The sequence below is a fragment of the Hyperolius riggenbachi genome, chromosome 2 (assembly GCF_040937935.1).
Source record: "Hyperolius riggenbachi isolate aHypRig1 chromosome 2, aHypRig1.pri, whole genome shotgun sequence".
In the NCBI taxonomy this organism is placed as follows: Eukaryota; Metazoa; Chordata; class Amphibia; order Anura; family Hyperoliidae; genus Hyperolius; species Hyperolius riggenbachi.
In genome coordinates this window covers 336,553,303-336,572,227 of record NC_090647.1, presented here as the reverse complement: position 1 = coordinate 336,572,227, position 18,925 = coordinate 336,553,303, and the positions used below count along the sequence as shown (strand labels likewise).

General features: G+C 41.9%; 1 protein-coding gene across 2 annotated transcripts in view; it reads left to right on the top strand.

Moving 5' to 3' along the window:
• GRM4 (glutamate metabotropic receptor 4) overlaps positions 1–18,925 on the top strand; it is a 327,989-nt gene that overhangs the window by 149,226 nt on the left and 159,838 nt on the right. For both annotated transcript variants that reach the window (XM_068269388.1, XM_068269389.1), the window contains 2 exons: positions 6,570–6,786; positions 17,480–17,615. In XM_068269388.1, the coding sequence (XP_068125489.1) occupies positions 6,570–6,786; positions 17,480–17,615 (353 nt within the window). The remainder of the gene's footprint in view (positions 1–6,569; positions 6,787–17,479; positions 17,616–18,925) is intronic.

The following is an 18,925-nucleotide window of genomic DNA, read 5'->3' as shown; positions in this document are numbered from 1 at the left end:
GTAAATCACTCTCTTTGAGTGAAAAAAAAAACAGTGACAGGGAGAGGGTGACAGGCACAGCAGCTTTATTGCTGTACTCACAGAGAGATCACTGTGATTGGCTCCTAGTGATCACAGGGCTAGAAAAAAACGAACATGGCTTCTGATCTCTGCCAGAAATTTTAGCTGTCTAATGGCAGCTTAGTCCCCTGCGGCAGGCGTATGCCTTTGCGGCGGGTGCAGGCAGAACTGAACTATTGAAATGTAAGCCCTGTCAAAGTTAACAGGAAAACATCAGGAGATAGACTTCAGTAGCAGCAGGTGTGAAGTGGTTAAGCAATACTTCCTGCAAGTCTGAACACCCGAGGTATCAGGATTTCCTTTTTGTGGTTTTTTTATAGCAACCAGAATTCATCTCACAAACCTTCTTTAGGCTTGATTTTACACGAGATAAATTGCTTTTCTCTTGTTCAAACCTGATAAAAAACACAGCGTCTTTAATCTTACACACAAATACCACATCCACACATGAAGCCAAGGAATGAATCAATCTGCAATTAAACATGTGAACCGTATCGCATGGATCATTTGCATATGTGATATAATTTGCATAAAGAGATTTCATGGGAAATGCTGTTTATGCATCTTGCAGAGAGTGATATATGTGCAGTGTGATAAAATGACTAAAGGCATATGTGAAAAATACCAACATTTCATTCATCAAGGCTATTGGGTTTTATTATAATAGATAGCTCAAAATGTTGCAGGCTTTATGTGTGTTTGTAAATAAAGACACTTTTATGTGTAGTTACATAGACTGTAAGAGGAAAATGAAAAAAAATGACACATTCATTGAGCTCAGTTGAAAAATAATAGTCTTAAAAGATTTCAGCATGGCGAAGAAAATAATAAAAAAAAAGAAACACTTAAAAAGCACGATTCAAGTTGCCTTAAAGTTAAAGGAATACTGTAGGGGGTCGGAGAAAAATAAGTTGAATTTACCTGTAGCTTCTAATGGTCCCCCACAGACATCCTGTGCCCGCGGAGCCATTTACCGATGCTCTGGCCCTGCCTCCGGTTCACTTCTGGAATTTCAGACTTTAAAGTCTGAAAACCTCTGCACCTGCGTTGCCGTGTCCTCGCTCCCACTGACGTCACCAGGAGTGTACTGCGCAGGCCCAGTATGGTCTGTGTCTGCGCAGTATGCTACTGGTAACAAATGCGGGAGTGAGGACACGGCAACGCAGGTGCAGTGGTTTTCAGACTTTAAAGTCTGAAATTCCAGAAGTAAACAGGAGGCGGACCGGAGCATCGGTGAGTGGCTGCGCGGGCACAGGATGTCTGTGGGGGACCATTAGAAGTCCCAGGTAAGTTCAACTCATTTTCCCCCGAGCCCCCTACAGTATTCCTTTAAGTTCCACTTTCGTTAAAAACAAAAACTTTAGCCCACTCATCCTTTCTTAGTTTTTTTGTGTATACAAAACACAGCCATTCCAAAGTTTTCCAAATTAAACCTGACAAATGGAGTTTCAATGTCTAGTTTCAACCTAAAGCTGTAGGAAATCAGTAAGAAGGGCTCCTGGCAGCATATTACTCATGTGGGATTCATTTTAGACAAACCATATATATCAAAAGAAAGTACAGACTCACTGCTTGCAACAAAGTATATTTCCAGCTTATAGCCAGTTTTGGAAACTTATAGCTGGCTTCAAATGTAAATGGAAAAAAAGTCTTTATTAACATTATGGCCCTTATTCATCTTTCTCCTTGGTAATATGTCCACACCTTATCAAGACAATGGCCTCAATTCACTAAGATTATCTCCTGTCATTAATAACTCTTCTAGAGTTGTTACCATGGTGATAAGGCATGTAGTATTCAGGAAACATTTTACCTCAGGCAAACCTAAAGTTAACTCTTCTGTCTTTAAGTTAACTCTTCAATCCTTAAAATAACTCCAGAGTTAAAGACAGGCTGTTAATTAACTGCATGTGAAAATAACTACAGAGGAGGTAAATTAACTACAGAGGAGGTAAATTAACTACAGAGGAGGTAACTTAAGGAACTCTCTTACCTTATTATCTCCAGCATGATCTTAGTGAATTGAGGCCAATACCTTTTAAAGCCACAGCTAGAAAGACAATTGAATAATTTTGGCAATACTTTATCACCTACTTTTTCAACTGCAGAGTGTTGAAAAGTTATGTTAACAGAAGATGAAAAATAATCTCCTAGGAGAAAACTTAGGAGAAAAAGTGAATTAAATAAGGGCCTACATGAGAAAAGGGAGAAAAAGACTTGCACACCATAGATAAGGGTATTATATAATTTTCAGAAACAAATCTTATACTATGCAACTCCAGCATAAAGATTTTTTTCAGGTTTTGATATAGCAGGTGTGGGTTAGCACGACTGTTACTCTCGTTGTTTATGTAACGTTTGAGAAGATCACACTTCACTTGCTATTTTTAGTGATCTTGTCACTAGGCAGGAAAAAAAGAGGATCTTTACAATGGGAACAGAAGTGAATGAAACTTCAGTACTTACATTTCCTCGTTACAAAAACAATGTGTTGTTGTTATGGTTTGGCATAGCTGATGTAGAAAGCTTGAGATTCACAAGTTGGTAAAAAGTTGGCAACAGTCCTTTTGTAGCTGCCAAGAAAACCACATTGGATCTCCTGTCAAAAAAGGGAAAATGAGAGGTAAACCTCTCTTAAGCCTTTTACACTCGTAAGATGGTTCTGGGCCAAGGCAGCCAGTGAGGATTCATAATTTTAGCACATTTGCAGCAGCCCCTGATGCCCCTGATTATATACTGTAAGCTTCTGTATGTGACATTATTTTTATGTGGTTCTGATCCAGTTCTGTATAATGCAAGATCAAAAAGTTGTGCGTGGGCACACCAATAGTTCAAAAGTCGGGTGCTTGGTATTATGGCATAGGCCTGCCAATCAGTAACATCCAAACATCAAGTATTCCAGAAGAAAAACGCTCTTTTATTGAGCCATTATATCCACAGTAATACTGATAATTGTTTCGAGGGCCTCACAGGGTCCCCCTACATCAAGGCGTGTGGTTACTGCTTGATGAAGGGTGACCCTGCAAGGCCCTCTAAACAATTTTCGGTATTACTGTGGATATAATGGCTCAATAAAAGAGCGTTTTTCTTCTGGAATACGGAGTGCTGGTATACTTGATGTTCAGTTCTGTTTATTGCCTGAAGAAGAAACTTAAAATTTCGAAAGCTTGCAAAGAACTCTTGTACAGTTAGTCATTAAAGGTATCACCTAAACAACTTTTGTTGTTATGGATGTGGAGAGATGTGAACCTATTTCCTGCTCTGGGGATAGTGAGTGAGATGAAAACAACAACCAAGATAGTAATAAAAACCCTGAAAAAGGTTCTAGCACTTTCTCAGTCTATCCAAAATTAGAAAACATTTTGGCCGGCTTCCATATAAAGCAGTAATGTTGTGCTGACTAATTAGGTCCATCATGATCTACTTTTACCACCTGCTGCAGGTGGTAAGGAACCTTTTTGGCTATGAGAGTCATAAGTGCCACATATTTTAAAATGTAATTCTGTGAGAGCCATACAATATGTTTCAAACTGGGACAGTGCACATGCGCATCAGAGGGCCATGTTTCCCTATTGCCATGGTGATGTGTATACAGTTGATCTGCCGGGCAGCGGAATTGTCACACACGTCTTCAGCTTCTCTTAGGTTTCAGTAACATCAGCAATTTTCCTGAGAGCAAGACAGGAGAAATACCGACTAACAGCTTGTACAATTAGCTAGCTGACTTGGGGCTTGATTCACTTTGTAGGATGAGATCCCCGCACTTTGACCCAGTAGGCTGCCTGTCAAGTAACAGGCAGTCTATTTGGCTAATCAAAGTGCGGGATCTAGTCCTACAAAGTCACTGGACTTTGGAGTGGAACAATTGGAGCAGCCGTTCATTTTGGGGTAGCGCGAGAAAGTTAGTAGTGCACACTACAGCAGTAGCGTGCCTACTTTGAAAATGTTATTTGTGCTGCCACACTAAGCTGTGCTGCTTGAGCAGTGTAGCTTAGTGAATCGACCCCTACTGATTTGTATGTGAGCCAGATGTAGCCATCAAAAGAGCCACATCTGGCTCCCCAGCCATAGGTTCCCTACCCCTGTGCTAGAGGTTTGTATGTTGGGAGGATGCCAGTGGCTGAAATACTGCAAACTCTTCAACACCTAAGCATTTTATATTGTCTGTACACCGTACTTTATTTATAGTTTCAAAAAATGACTTCAATAAATATCAATTGCTATGAAAAAAGCAATTGTTTGTGGCAATAATATAAAGCAGCCATACATATTACTGAGACTGATGGAAGGCGAAGGGTCTTTCAAACCAGGGAAAAGTAGAAAATATGAGAAAATAATTCCTAATCCTTTCCTTGTGATTGACCTGGCCCAACAATAAAGCACCAGACTCTGCATTTCACTGTCTCTCTGCTGACAATGAGGGCTGCTTAGAAGACGTGCATAGGTAAATGGGAAAAGCTGTCACAGGGAAAACAGAACAGTTCTAAGAACTGGAATGACAGTTTTGTATGAAATTACTTTCATAAGCACTTTTCAAACAAAGGGAAATGTGCAGACAGTTCATACATTCGTAATACTTTAAAGCTTTAAGTGCTTGTACGGTTAACTGTTTATCTGTTTACCTTTTGGTCTAAGTTGTAACTCAAAATTACCCCAACAAAATGTCGAGTGGCTTTAATCCAGCCTTCTTTTTTTGTGTCCTGATTTGAGATGAATATGAAATTCTTATTTTTTTCATTTGTGAACATTAGTGGATTGTCTTCTTTGCAATGGCTCCCATAGAAGATCTTTGAATTTTCTGTAGATGTGCACCAAATTTTGATGGGTAGATTTAAATCCATCCTTCAGTTCTCATTGTATGTAGCATTGGCCAGCCAGCTATAAGTGCAAGCAAGCAGTAGTACTAGCAGCAGCTGTTGTAGGGCGCAGAAAGTGTGGAAGAGTATATTTCACTGCTAGACTGTGACTGAATAGTGTACTGGTTAAGGGCACAAACACTGGTTCGCATGACAGCTGGGGGCCCCAGTCTCTCTCACTGGCTGGGGCCCCCAAACCACCATGCGACACCTAGAGGGAAATGCGGGCGAGCCCTGGAGCTCTCACTTCCTGGGACTTCACCCCCATTGCCTCTAAACTGAATGCTAACTGCAACACACACAATTGCTCACTACTAGTTCAAGCAATTTCCTACCTTTATCTGGTCAGCAGGCGCCAGTCAGCCAATCAGGTGTACGGTCATACACCCTTTGCCTGCCATACCAAATCTAGCAGCATTTGCATACGTTAGCATTCAGGTGGGAGGTTCGGATGGACGTAATCGTTGATTACATCTTTTACAGGGACCGCTGCATGTAGGCATCTCCCACACAGTCCCCTCCCTAATTATTCACCTTGCAAACACTGGTTCGCATGACAGCCGGGAGCACCAGTCTCTCTCACTGGCTGGGGCCCCCAAACCACCATGCGACACCTAGAGGGAAATGCGGGCGAGCCCTGGAGCTCTCACTTCCAGGGACTTCACCCCCATTGCCTCTAAACTGAATGCTAACTGCAACACACACAATTGCTCACTGGTTAAGGGCTCAGCCTCTGACACAGAGGACCAGGGTTTGAATTTTGGCTCTTCCTGTTTAGTAAACCAGAACTTATTCAGTGAGAAGTCCTTGGGCAAGACTTCCTAACACTGCTACTGCCTGTAGAGCGTGCCCTAGTAGCTGCAGCCCTGGCGTTTGGAGTCTGCTAGAGAAAAAGCACGGTAGAATTGTTCTGTGTCTTGTCTAACTGGTCTATTCATTGTTTGTATTTGGCTAGTTTTAGACTAGGGTGTAGCATTGTGTTACGTTATAATAACAAGCACATATCATAATCATAACATAATGAAACACAACATTTGCAGAGGTTTGCAAAGAAGTAACTGACCAGTGTGCACCTTTATTGACTCACACTGTGCATGTCAATGTGCGGTTCTTGCAAGTTGCAATGCATGCAATGCAGCACTGCATGTTTTGCACTGTAACAATGTTTGCATCCTGTCACAGCTGATAAGAAATGACTTGTTCATAGACTTGCCATAGCTCCACATTACAGTATGCAAAACAGTGTCCATTACAATGCAATGCAATGTTTCAGTGCGAAAGTACCCTCACTCTGTTTGCCAGAGCATTTGAATTGGGGAAAATGGATGCAAAGTTGGGCGATAGTTTTTATGCACAAAACACATTTCTTTGACTTGTAATCATTTCAAATCCGAAATTTCTTCCATCTCCTGCTATAGGTTCTGAAAATGGACACACATACACACAGACACACTCCCACGCACACTTATTCCATTATGTACTAATGCTAATGCTTGCTTATTGGCGTTAAACAGCATTATTATCGACTTGCATTTTGAAAGTGGTTTTACGTATGGGACATTTAAAGTCTTTACAGTGCTCATTTTATCGTTTTAGCAGTCCAGCTTTGCTGCTATAAATAACTCGCTCTCCATTTCCTTATTATCCCCACAGATTCCACAAGTTAGTTATGCCTCCACTGCTCCAGACTTAAGTGACAATAGTCGATATGACTTCTTCTCTCGAGTGGTTCCATCTGACACTTATCAGGCCCAGGCTATGGTGGATATTGTGAAGGCCTTGAAGTGGAGCTATGTGTCCACACTTGCATCTGAAGGTAGCTATGGTGAAAGTGGAGTGGAGGCCTTTATCCAGAAGTCCAGAGAAGATGGTAAGTCAGCCTAATTATTATTCTGTACCAGCTATGTAGCTCACATATAACATGTGTGGGTACAGGTGTCCCTGCAATGTGGTGGCCCTAATTGTGCTTAGATCACTGCTTCCTGATGCCTATTACCATAGGAAATTCCAGTAACATACTCTCCCTTCTCCATTAAACATCCTACCTAATAATACCACAGGTGTCTGCATCAATCTGCATCCGTGTGTGCCAATGCCGTACTGTACAGGCGCAGGGCCGTGGCCACATGGTAACCTAGAGTCCGTTAATAAGAGGGCCTAATACCTAGTTACATACTAAACAGCATGGGCTTTATACAATTAACTTTTTCTCCTGAGATTTCTCCTAGGAGATAATTTTTCGATTTAGAATACGTTTTCAGCACTTTCCAATAGAAAAAGTACAAAAAGTAGTAGAAAAAGTACTATCAAAATTATTTTGAGGGTTTTTTTTTCTTTCTTTTTTTGCTTGCTGGTGGTTTAAAAGGTATTATATTAACAAGTTTGAAGATATCACCTTGGAGAAAACTCAGGAGAAAAATGTAATTGCATATGGGCCAATGTCTGTAATGATCGTTGGAAAACTGATGCACAAAACATTCCCTAAAGATCATTTTGGGCAACAGGCCTTTGAAATGTGTATGTAGCTTAAAGTGGACCTCCAGAGTAAATAAGAAAATCTGGCAGCCTGCAAGTAAAAGTAAGTTATATTTACCTGAGTAAAGTCTTGTCCCGCGATGCCGTCCCTGCATCACCCGACTTCCGGCACCTGGCCCTGCTTCCTCTCTCTCCGCAGAGAAAAATGCCAAGCTATTTACTACAGTAAATAGTTTGGCTTTTTTCTCCAGGGAGAGAGAGGAGGCGGGGCCAGGAGGTGGGGTTGGGTGATGCAGGGACTTCAGGATGGCATTGCGGGACAAGACTTCTCAGGTAAGTATAACTTACGTTTACTTGCAGGCTGCCAGATTTTCTTATTTCCTCTCCTGTCTCCTCCACATACAACTCCCACGCAAGGCTGAGACATCAAAGTGCGCCCCTCCATCCCTACCACCCCAGCCATCACACACTGATTGCTATTAGACTAAGAGGTGCCACAGGGCCCACAACCTCCCCAACACCTTAATATCTAGTTATCTGGCTTGCAGTCACTGCTATGTATCCCCTTTTCTTATTTCTTTTTGTTTCAAACACAATTAGGAATGACAGCTGAATGAATTCTGCGCCCCCTCCTACACTGCGCCCTGAGGCTGGAGCCTCTCCAGCCTATGCCTCGGCCCGGCCCTGTCCCATAGCTATTCCACCACAATTTTCTATCCCAGTACTTCTGGGTAAGATGTCAGCAGTTAAATTGCTTGGCTGCTCCTACAGTATGCCTTGCTTAATATGCATCAGAGGGCTGCAGTCTCCATAGGCGATGCTTAGCTATGTCACAGGGAAAGCATTAGCTAGTCAGAGCACATTCGGATACAGAGCTGTAAAATAAGTTAAGAAAAGCCAGGATATATGTCAGGACTGGATTCTCCTAGAAATAAAAACTAGTAGGTGCATTGGTCCAGCAGCATCCACCTTTAATTGAACTATCACATTTGGGCGACCTGGTCCTTTAATATACATAAAATAGCAACATGGTAACTTTGTACATCAACGTTAAACCGAATCTAATTCTAAAATATTGGTAAAATAGTGTTAATCCAGAAGAGAGTGACACACAACCCTAGGGAGGCAGCGGCCAATTTATACTCACAGTAGGAAAAATAATCCTACTTGATGTAGTTCGTCTCAGTCAGATTAATCCCTTTAATTAATCTCTCCAGCGACTGAAGCCAGTGATAATGAAAGGGTTCAAACTGATATACTTTTTGGTCAGTATGGAGCTCACACTTTTAGGGTAAGTGCTCTGAAAGGTGTCCATAAAAGAATCTTCTTACTAATGCAGTGGCAGATAGATGGCCATGTTCCACTGTAATACAAATTACTAGATAAACTCACTATATTTCCTGCTATCGTGTCCAGTTTTTCATGACATAGTTAAGTAGACAAGCATAGTTCATATCCTAATAGCATTTTTACTATGCATTTACCTGTAAAAAACTGTGCAATAAAAGTCATTTCACCGGCCTGCACCATTGTCATTTACATGCACAATTTCATTTCCTGCAGGGTCTCCAACAACATGCTGGTTAATTTGTTCCAAGAGATCTAAAAAGTGTTTTACAACACCATTGGAAGCACAACACTGCTGCTGTATATACTTACATACATACCTACTTGTTCATCCTTAATATTAAGGAGTCCATGCACTGCATGTTTACACCGGACTTATAATGCACCTGTGATGCCAAATAATCACTCCCTCCAGCAAAACTATGCAATTTGCTAGGATTAATACCATACATTATTTCAATCCGTGGAGCTTAATTCTGATTACACAATTAACTGGCCTCTCCATAGCTCCTCCACCATGATCCTCCACCAAGATGGCGCTGGGTGAGGACACCACGGCCACAGGGCTCCGGTCTTTTTTTCTCCCCTTCTCCTAACTCCCCCTCTGATGACCTCTTGACCACCTCCACCCACCTGGGGATGATGCAGGGGCCACGAAGGTGCCTTGCGGGCTGCTGCAGGATCGGGAGGTAGCGTGCTGCGGGGTGAGGATCGCTTGCCCGGGGATCACTGCTGCCAGGGGAGCCGAGGACGCCGCTCTGGAGCCAGGGGAAGCCACACGCACCATGAAGTTCCGCGCCGCACCACGCCGCCTTCACGCGGCATAGGTTCCGCCTCTCCTGCCGGGGACCACACGGAGAGGGGAAGCGGCGACTCCACACTGCCCTCGGTCGCTCTTGAATGCTGCCGCCTGGGAAGAAGCCGCCACGTGCTCCCGCCACCACCACCAGCCGACCAGGGCCGCCGCCGGAGACCTCCCCCAGAGAACTCCCCATCACCGGACGTCTGCAGCCCAGGACTGCTGGGGTGGCCGGTCCCCCTCCACTACGGGTCGCCCAGCGGCCTAGGGACCAGCAAGGGCACATGGGCCACCCTCCACGTGCAGAGGAGGCCTGACTGCAGCGGCTCCCCCAGTCACCATGGGAACGACCACGACCACGCTGCCACCGTGCAAATGGAGGCCTGTTGCTGCTCCTCGCCGCCACAGAGAAGGTATGCTGCCCCTGGCCTGTCCACCACTGCTGCCCAGCCGAGGTGCCCCCGGCCTCATGTCCACCACTGCTGCTCAGCCTGGGTGGCCCCAGGCCCCACGTCCACCACTGCTGCCCAGCAAAGGTGCCCCCTGGCACTACAGGGCCCCACTGTGTCTGCATCCTCATCAACCAGCCGTGCGGACTCTGAAATTAGGAGCGATTCTCCTCGAACAACCTGGCTCAAGTGATCCCTGCTGTCCGCGTCCATCATGATCCCCCCCAGCATCCTCTCTACTTTTCGTGGACAATTGGTAGCACCTGTCTAGTTGGTAGCGCATCGCTGTGTAGCGTCCAGTGCCGAAAATGGCAGCGCTCATATCAGCTCTCAGGCTGCTCCTCCAGTCCCACTCTTTTTCTGTTCCTGCTATCAGTGTATGTCTTGCTATGTTTGTATTACGTTAATTGTACGTGTATGCTGTAATGCTCTGTTTGTATTATGTTAACTGTACGGGTATGCTGTAATGCTCTCTGTTTTTGCTTTGATTTTGCTTTTGTTTATACGTATGTACCATGCTTAACTGTATACAACGCTTTGCTTAAATGTACGCACAAACTGTAATGTTGTCCTATGTATGCTTGTCCCACGTCTACGTATGTACCATGCTTAACCGTGCTATTTTCTTGTTTTTCACCAACGACCCTGTATGCGTCAAAACCAATTCCGGGTACAATCCACCGTTGTACTTGGCAAAATAAATTCTGATTCTGATGATCTATAACACAGTCTGTCGGGTTGAGGGTGTCTATTTTGCTGCCCGCCACTCAGTAACATGTTGAAAATAAATAAAGGTCCTCTTTAACAGTACAATATTTGCCTCAAATGCAATCATTCAATCAGATTTTTACAACTGAATGTATAGAAAACTATGCAGTATGTGGAGAAAATTGATGTGAAATGATTCTATGGTCGATTGGAATATAGAATTTTGTTGATCGAAATGTTGGATGCTGTAGTGACATATGATAGAACGCAGGAAATTATTCAGGATACCCACTTTCATGTAAATTATTGTGGTTTCTACATTAGTAACACTTCCCATAGCAATATATTGGTGTGTTTTGGCAAGTAACTCCACCCTCCTAGTAATGTCAAGCCTAGGCTGTTTAGCTATGTACCTTTCTTTTCCAAGTGCACTTTGGGAGACCAGAATTTTTTTTCTATTCAGCTCAGAACATGCAATCATTCCTCAGTGATACACCTGCCAGCACTAAACATGTCGACATGTGATACGTTTCAGAATGTAAATCAGGGGGAACGATTTTACAATGGGCTAACACTGACTAAATCATTTATTAAGTAAGCAATGTATTACACCATTTTTACTTCAATTCCTCTGTTCACACTTGAGTCGAAAAACTGACATTTTTTGCTATTTTTACGGCGCTGACAATAGACGTTATTGGATCCTATGTTATTGATAAGATCTGTTCACACATAACAGTTTGCAACGGATCCAATGGATGGACAGCAGAACACAAAGCCCTGACATGCATGTTTTTTCCAGACAACTGGATACATTTTCTATTAAGCCTATGGTGGAAATGTATCTGCCTCCGGATTCCAGACTACCATTGCCGAAAATGCCCTGTCTGCTCTAGCTGCTTGTTGGAAATCCATCACAAGTTTAGAAATTGTTGACTGGCTGCAAAATGGAAAATTCATTTTTAATAACAGTAGATTGCAAAACCTTTTATGCAGCACTGATACATATTTTTAGACATTAGTCAGAAGAGTTTAGAAATTTAATCAGATTTGAATTCTACTTTAAAGCAAAGTCCCCGGGTCGGGGAGTGATTATACCGCTATCCGCGCTGTCAGATCCTCTAACTTCTGAGCTCCAGGTCGGGGGATGGGCCTTCGCATATGCAGAGCGGTGAGTGATTATACCAGTCTGCGCAGCGCTGCATTCGGTTGTTTAGCCTGTCAGTCCATCTAATTGCTATGACGCCCTCTAGTGGCGCCTCACTAGAGGGATCATGTCAGAGATGCGACGGGACTGACAGGCTAAGGAACGGAATGCAGCGCAGACCAGTAAAATCACTCACTGCTCTGCCTATGCGAAGGTCATGGTGCTGCAGTGACCCAGAGTGCGGCTCTGTCAGTGTGAATGGCAAGCATGGCTCTCCATATACAAAGGCCCGCCCCCCAACCGGGAGCTCGGAAGTTAGAAGACCTGACAGCGCGGATCAGTGAGTTTGAATAGCATGCACCCGAGGGCACACATCCATAACATGTACTGTGGGGAGAAGATTGCTAGTGTGGGTATCAATCACTAGAACGGTGGGTAAGATTTTACACAGCTCTGCTGTGTCTATGATGGGGTTGTTACATTTGTGCATAGTGGGGGCACACATCCACTACAAGGGGGAAGACACAGCTATTATTTAACCTTACATTATCTCTTATTATATGTAAAGTGACCCGCAGTAGACCCAGGAGTAAACTTATGGCATATGGTGATAGAATTGTGTAAATGTAGTGCCAATTCTATGTAGTTAGAATCTGCCTATACTCCACTTTTCATTCAGTTGCATTGGGGCATTTATTTACAGGACTTATAAGCAAGATTCACCCTGGAATTCCACCTGCCATTTCCTACCCTCGGCTTATACTCAAACTCATAAATTTTTCCAGTTTTTTTAGGTAAAAGTTGGGAGGTCGGCCTATACTCGAGTATATACGGTATTAGAGAATGATACAATGTTATAAATAAAAGCTGTATAACTGAAAATAAAATAATGAGAATATTTTTTTTGCTACCAATGTTCTGGTAATTACCCCTACTACACAACCAATTCATGATATCATAATTTTTTTCCGCTTCACTGTCTCTTTAAGTAGATCAAAACTGTTTTGGCTTCTATTTACTTTCCTGGGACATAGGGCTAAATTTGACTTGGCCACTAATGATCCAATCTTTTTCATCCAATCTTACCATTTCTATGTAATATAAGGTAACTGCCTAAAGTATCCATTCAGTATATTCACTTAATTTACCCTTATACTACATAGATTTGGTAAGATTGGATGAAAAAGATTGGACCATTAGTGGCCACCATTAAGGTGGCCACTAATGGTCCAATTTTCTAGCGAAAAATCGTTCGAGCGATCAGAAATTCTGATCGGAAGAAAAATCGTTCACTACACCATCAACGAACCAATCTTTGCTATCTATCGATCACGATCGTCTTTAAAATTCAAAATTTCTTTCGACGAAAATTCAGTCGGACGACTTTTTTTTTCACTCGTTCATAATCGATCATAACCATTAACGGAGATTATTTACTAGCAATTCGATCACTGCCGACCTAGAATTTCAGATCGATCGAACGATTTTTCGCTAGAAATTGGTCCATTAGTGGCCAGCTTTACTGTTTAACTGTCAACCCTTGCTGGTCAGGAAAACAGAAAGGGACTTTAACCACTTCACCACTGAGGGGTTTTACCCCCTGACCACCAGAGCAATTTTCACCTTTCAGCGCTCCTTCCATTCATTCGTCTATAACTTTATTATTACTTATCCCAATGAAATGAACTATATCTTGTTTTTTTCGCCACCAATTAAGCTTTCTTTAGGTAGGACATTATGCCAAGAATTATTTTATTCTAAATGTGTTTTAATGGGGAAATAGGAAAAAATGTGGGAAAAAATTATTATTTTTCAGTTTTCGGCCATTATAGTTTTTAAATAAAGCATGCTACTGTAATTAAAACCCATGAAATGTATTAACCCATTTGTCCCGGTTATAAAACCATTTAAATTATGTCCCTATCACAATGTTTGGCGACAATATTTTATTTGGAAATAAAGGTGCATTTTTTTCAGTTTTGCATCCATCCCTAATTACAAGCCCGCAGTTTATAAAGTAACAGTGTTATACCCTCTTGACATAAATATTTAAAAAGTTCAGTCCCTAAGGTAACTATTTATGTTTTTTTTTATTGTATTTTTTTTTTTTAATTACAAAAAAAAAAAAAAAATTGGGGAGTGTGGGAGGTAATGAGTTAATTTATTGTGTAAATGTAATGTTTGAATATGTAAAATGCTTTTAGGGTGTAGTTTACTATTTGGCCACAAGATGGCCACAGAGTGTTTGTTTACATGCGACCTGTAAGCGTCCGGAAGGACGCTTACAGGAAGCAGTAGGAGGCTGGGAGACTCACAATGATCTCGCTGTTTCTGAAAGAAGCAGCAGATCATTGCGGGGGCTAGATCAACGAACGGGAATGGATTTTCCCGTTCATTGATCTCCGGGCAAGCGGGCGGCGGCGTGCACGAGCGGCGGGTGCGCGCGCATGAGCGGCGGGAGCGCGGACAGCGGCGGTAGCGCGGAAGGTACGGATTTCTCCGTCCCTGGTTTTTTAGGGGGGAAAAAAGGGAGAAATTCGTACCGCTGGGGGTAAAGTGGTTAAAGGACAACTGTAGTGAGAGGTATATGGAGGCTGCCATATTTATTTCCCTTTAAACAATAAAAGTTGCCTGGCAGCTCTGCTGCTCTCTTTTGCTGTAGTCATGTCTGAATCACACCAGAAACAAGCATGCAATTAATCTTGTCAGGTATGACAATAATGTCAGAAACACCTAATCTGCTGCATGCTTGTTCAGGGTCTGTGGCTAAAAGAATTAGAGGCAGAAGATCACCTGGGAAGCCAGGCAACTGGTATTGCTTAAAAGGAAGCAAATATTGCAGCCTCCATATACCTTTCACTACAGTTTTCCTATATAGTGTTACAATTCCTTACTACGACACCTGTTTAGTCTGGCATTTATGGTCACATAACTTCTCCCCCTGTACACATCACTATGTACTGATCCGAAACAAGCTTATGCTCTATGGGTCCTGTGGGAGAAAATCAATTTACAAATGTTTTGTTGTTGTTTTTGACTAGTACTATATTCACCTATGTATCTCATCATTTTACATGTCAGTTCAGGTACACATGAAGTGTGAAGGAACCAATCCAAACACCTACGCAATCAATTAAATGCTTATTTGTTAAAGAGACACTGAAGCGAAAAAAAAAATTATGATATTATGATTTGTATGTGTAGTACAGCTAAGAAATAAAACATTAAGATCAGATACATCAGTCTAATTGTTTCCAGTACAGGAAGAGTTGAGAAACTCCAGTTGTTATCTCTATGCAAACAAGCCATTAAGCTCTCCGACTAAGTTAGTCGTGGAGAGGGCTGTTATCTGACTTTTATTATCTCAACTGTAAGTGAACTGTTTACTTTTTCTCTGCTAGAGGAGAGGTCATTACTTCACAGACTGATCTGAAAGAATCATTTTGAATGCTGAGTGTTGTGTAATCTGCACATATTATAGAATAATCCAATGTTAGAAAAAACACTATATACCTGAAAATAAAAGTATGAGAATATTTTCTTTGCTGCTAATCTTCTAGAAATTATTCATAGTACACAACCAATTCATTATATCATATTTTTTTTTTTCGCTTCAGTGTCTCTTTAAAGCACATCTGAAGTGAGAGGGATATAGAGGCTGGTATATTTATGTCCTTTTAAACAATGCAGATTGGCTGTCTTGTCGATCCTCTGAGCCGCTAATGCTTTTTGCCATAGACCCTGAACAAGTATGCAGATTAGATGTTTCTGACTGAAGTATGATTGGATTAGTCACATGTTGTCAACTGGTATGGTTTAAAAGAAAATGCATATGGCAGCCTCCATATCCCTCTCACTTCAGATGTCTTTTAATACTTTAAATATGGCCGCTAGGGGACAGGCGTGCATGGCCGTGTGCATTTTCAGCCGTGTGTGCAAGCTTTCATGCACGCGTGACCATGTGCTTGAGCATTCACATGTGTGATTTCATGTCTGGCCGCGTGTCATGGCCGTGCATGCGGCCACTTCATGGCCATGCGTGCATTGCAGGGGGGTAGGGGGGTCGTGGCCGAGGCCTAGCAACGTTTTTAACAGGCAGGCCTTTTAACTAGTAATAATAATACCGTGTCTATTGGACAAGGCAGGTTCTAATGAAACGTTGATGTCCGACTATACAGCAGGCAAGCATGTTGGCAGTTGGTTACCTATTCAGCTTATATGAGTTGTTGCCTATACCTGTCTGCCAAAACTGTAGCAATGTCTTTATTTCTTGAGCCTGTCTTGACTACTCTGCTCTCATGAGCTCTATAGAAGCATGCAGATGAGCAAGGACCAAAAACCCAAGGCTGAAAAATACTGATATGCAATTCACTTTCTTCTTGCTCCACTCAAATCCCCTGAATGCCAAACAGCATGAGATATGGCAATTAATAATTTTAAAGAGACAGTCTTTACATCAAAGTGTATCTTCAAAGGAGCCATAGTTAGGTGTTTTCAAGTAGCATCCCAGTTTTTCATAATAACATTACATGTTTAATTGTGGAAACACTGACCATAGAAACAAAATCAGCCAATGTATTGTGGTTGCTTCATGCAGACATGGGCTTTGTTGAGCTTTCACATGACTGGGCATCGGGAGTCCTTTCTGTGCTCCCAGTTTGTTAGTAACAGTAAAATAGTGGTGCGCTCCCTGCACAGGGCAACTTTCCCTGCAGTATTGTGCATCGGGCCCTATGACAGAAAAGCTAAGCTAAATGGGGAGGGTAGACAATATTCGAAAGTACACAGTACTGTAATCTTTCTGCTTTTGTTTATAATAATCTTGGAGGAAAATTGTAATAATCTTGGAGGGAAATTAGTACTTGGCAAGGAGTGGTCACCACACCCCTATGTAGTCAAAGGTGAATACTGGGGGTTACTTGAAAAGATAAAAAGAGTTTGTTGTAGCAAAATATATCAAAATATCCTCAAGCACATTAAAATCTATATGTGCAACATGAAAAAATATCACAGGTCCCAAATGGATAAAGCCATTAAGAGCAGATCAAATGTGATAGCCGAGACAATCCCGAAGCAACATGACGCTTCACATGTGAAGTGTCATGTAGCTCCGACGTTGTCTCGGCTATACCATTCGGCTCTGCTCTTGATGGCGTCACCCATCTGGGACCTGTGATATTTTTCACCGTTCCATGTATAGTAGGCTTGAGGAAGGGTCCCTGGAGACCTGAATCAGACTGGTGCTGTCACACTCTTGTCTAAAATTTCATTGATGGAACAAATGCAATCTTAACATTGCTACACAAGTTATATTGCTCGATGCAAAATGCAATTTTGATATTTTTGGCAAAGACAAACGCTGTTTCAGAACCCAGCACCAAAAAGTTCATAGAGTTCTTCTTTAACTGCAAGCCTCCTCTTGAACACTGAGTTGTCCAACAAATGGAAGCTAATACTATAATAAATGAAACAACCTGGGCTAGTAAAAATGGGAATGATGTTTCTCTGTGTGTTTCAACTAGTTTATGTAAGCTGTGTGCTTTCTAGAAAGATTGGAAGTATTTTTTATGTATCTCCGTATGCTTTATCCGCCTGCAACAGAGATGGTGCTGATAACAGACTTGTGTTTTATCTACAGGAAGCTTGTGTGTAGCACAATCAGTTAAAATCCCACGAGAGCCAAAAGCGGGAGAATTTGATAAGCTAATTCGGCGTCTATTGGAGACATCTAATGCTCGTGCTGTCATCATCTTTGCCAGTGAAGATGATATCAGGTAAAGGATTTGGGATTGCTATTTTTAATGGACGAGTGGGATAAACAGAGAATTCTTGGCGCATTGGATAGTGTGCGGGTTTATGTGATTACTGTTTCAGCTAATGGACAAATGCTGGATGTGGAATTTGATTGGGCCTGCTGGGATCATTACATATCAGATTGCCTAAGTGCATTATAAACAAGGCACAAAAGTTCTTTTATTTTCAAACGGCAAAACTTTTCTTGTAGATTCGGTAGATGTAGAGGACCTGATCACATCTACATCTGCAGAAACTGATGTCCAATCAGTTTGGATCAGTACAATCATGGCAACACTAAACTGTCTGAGATTGGTGTCTCCTACAACTAATGTGTTCACATCTTCTCAGTGAAATATTGCTCTCTATCTGGTAGAGAATATTACGGTATTTCATGTTGGAAGGTTTCTGCTGAAATCAGATTCTTTCTACAGCTGTACTCTGTCTGTTTAATTCTTTTTATTTATTTATTTATTTATTGTATTTATAAAGAGCCAACATATTACGCAGTGATGGACATTAGTTAAGGTTATAGACAACATTTAGGGGTGACATACAGCAATATGACAATACAGGAATACAAAAAAAATAAATAAATAAAAAACAGATCAGCAGCACAGTATGAGTACAGGGTAATGCTTAGTCAGTCACTGGATGGGAGCATGGAGATTAGGCAAGCTAGGATCACTCAAATGCATAGCATGGGTTCACAGTAATGGAGGTGCATGATCAGGTAGGACACAAAAGGAGAACCATGCCCAAAGGCTTACAATCTAGAGGGAGAGGTAGGGACACGAAAGATAGGGGACCAGAGTTCAGCTGCGGGTTTAGAGCACTTGTGAGGGGTGCTAAGCCAGAGTGAAAAGGTGAGTTTTGAGGGCCTTCTTGAAGATGTTGAAGGAGGGGAATTATCAGGAGTAAGGCTTGGATTTAAAGATGTGGGTCATGCATGGCCGTCCTATTTGTTTTTGCTGTATATATTTGAAATAAAATTGTCGACTTCACATACTGTATATAGGCTAAGGACAAATTTAGAGTTCACTGTTTGCCTCTCTGAATATGTCAGTTGCTGTTCTAACTCATGCCTGGCCACATATGGATAGTAGGAGGAACTTTGGCCCTTATCCAAATAACTTTTTATCTTGTGTTTTCTCCTAGGAGATACATTTTCATTTTCTTTAATAATACATTTTTAGCATTTAGAAATTGTAAAAATACTAAAAGTAGGTAAAAAGTTATCAAATCGTTTTTGAATATTTTCTTGCATGGTATTTTATTGGTAAGCTTTGAA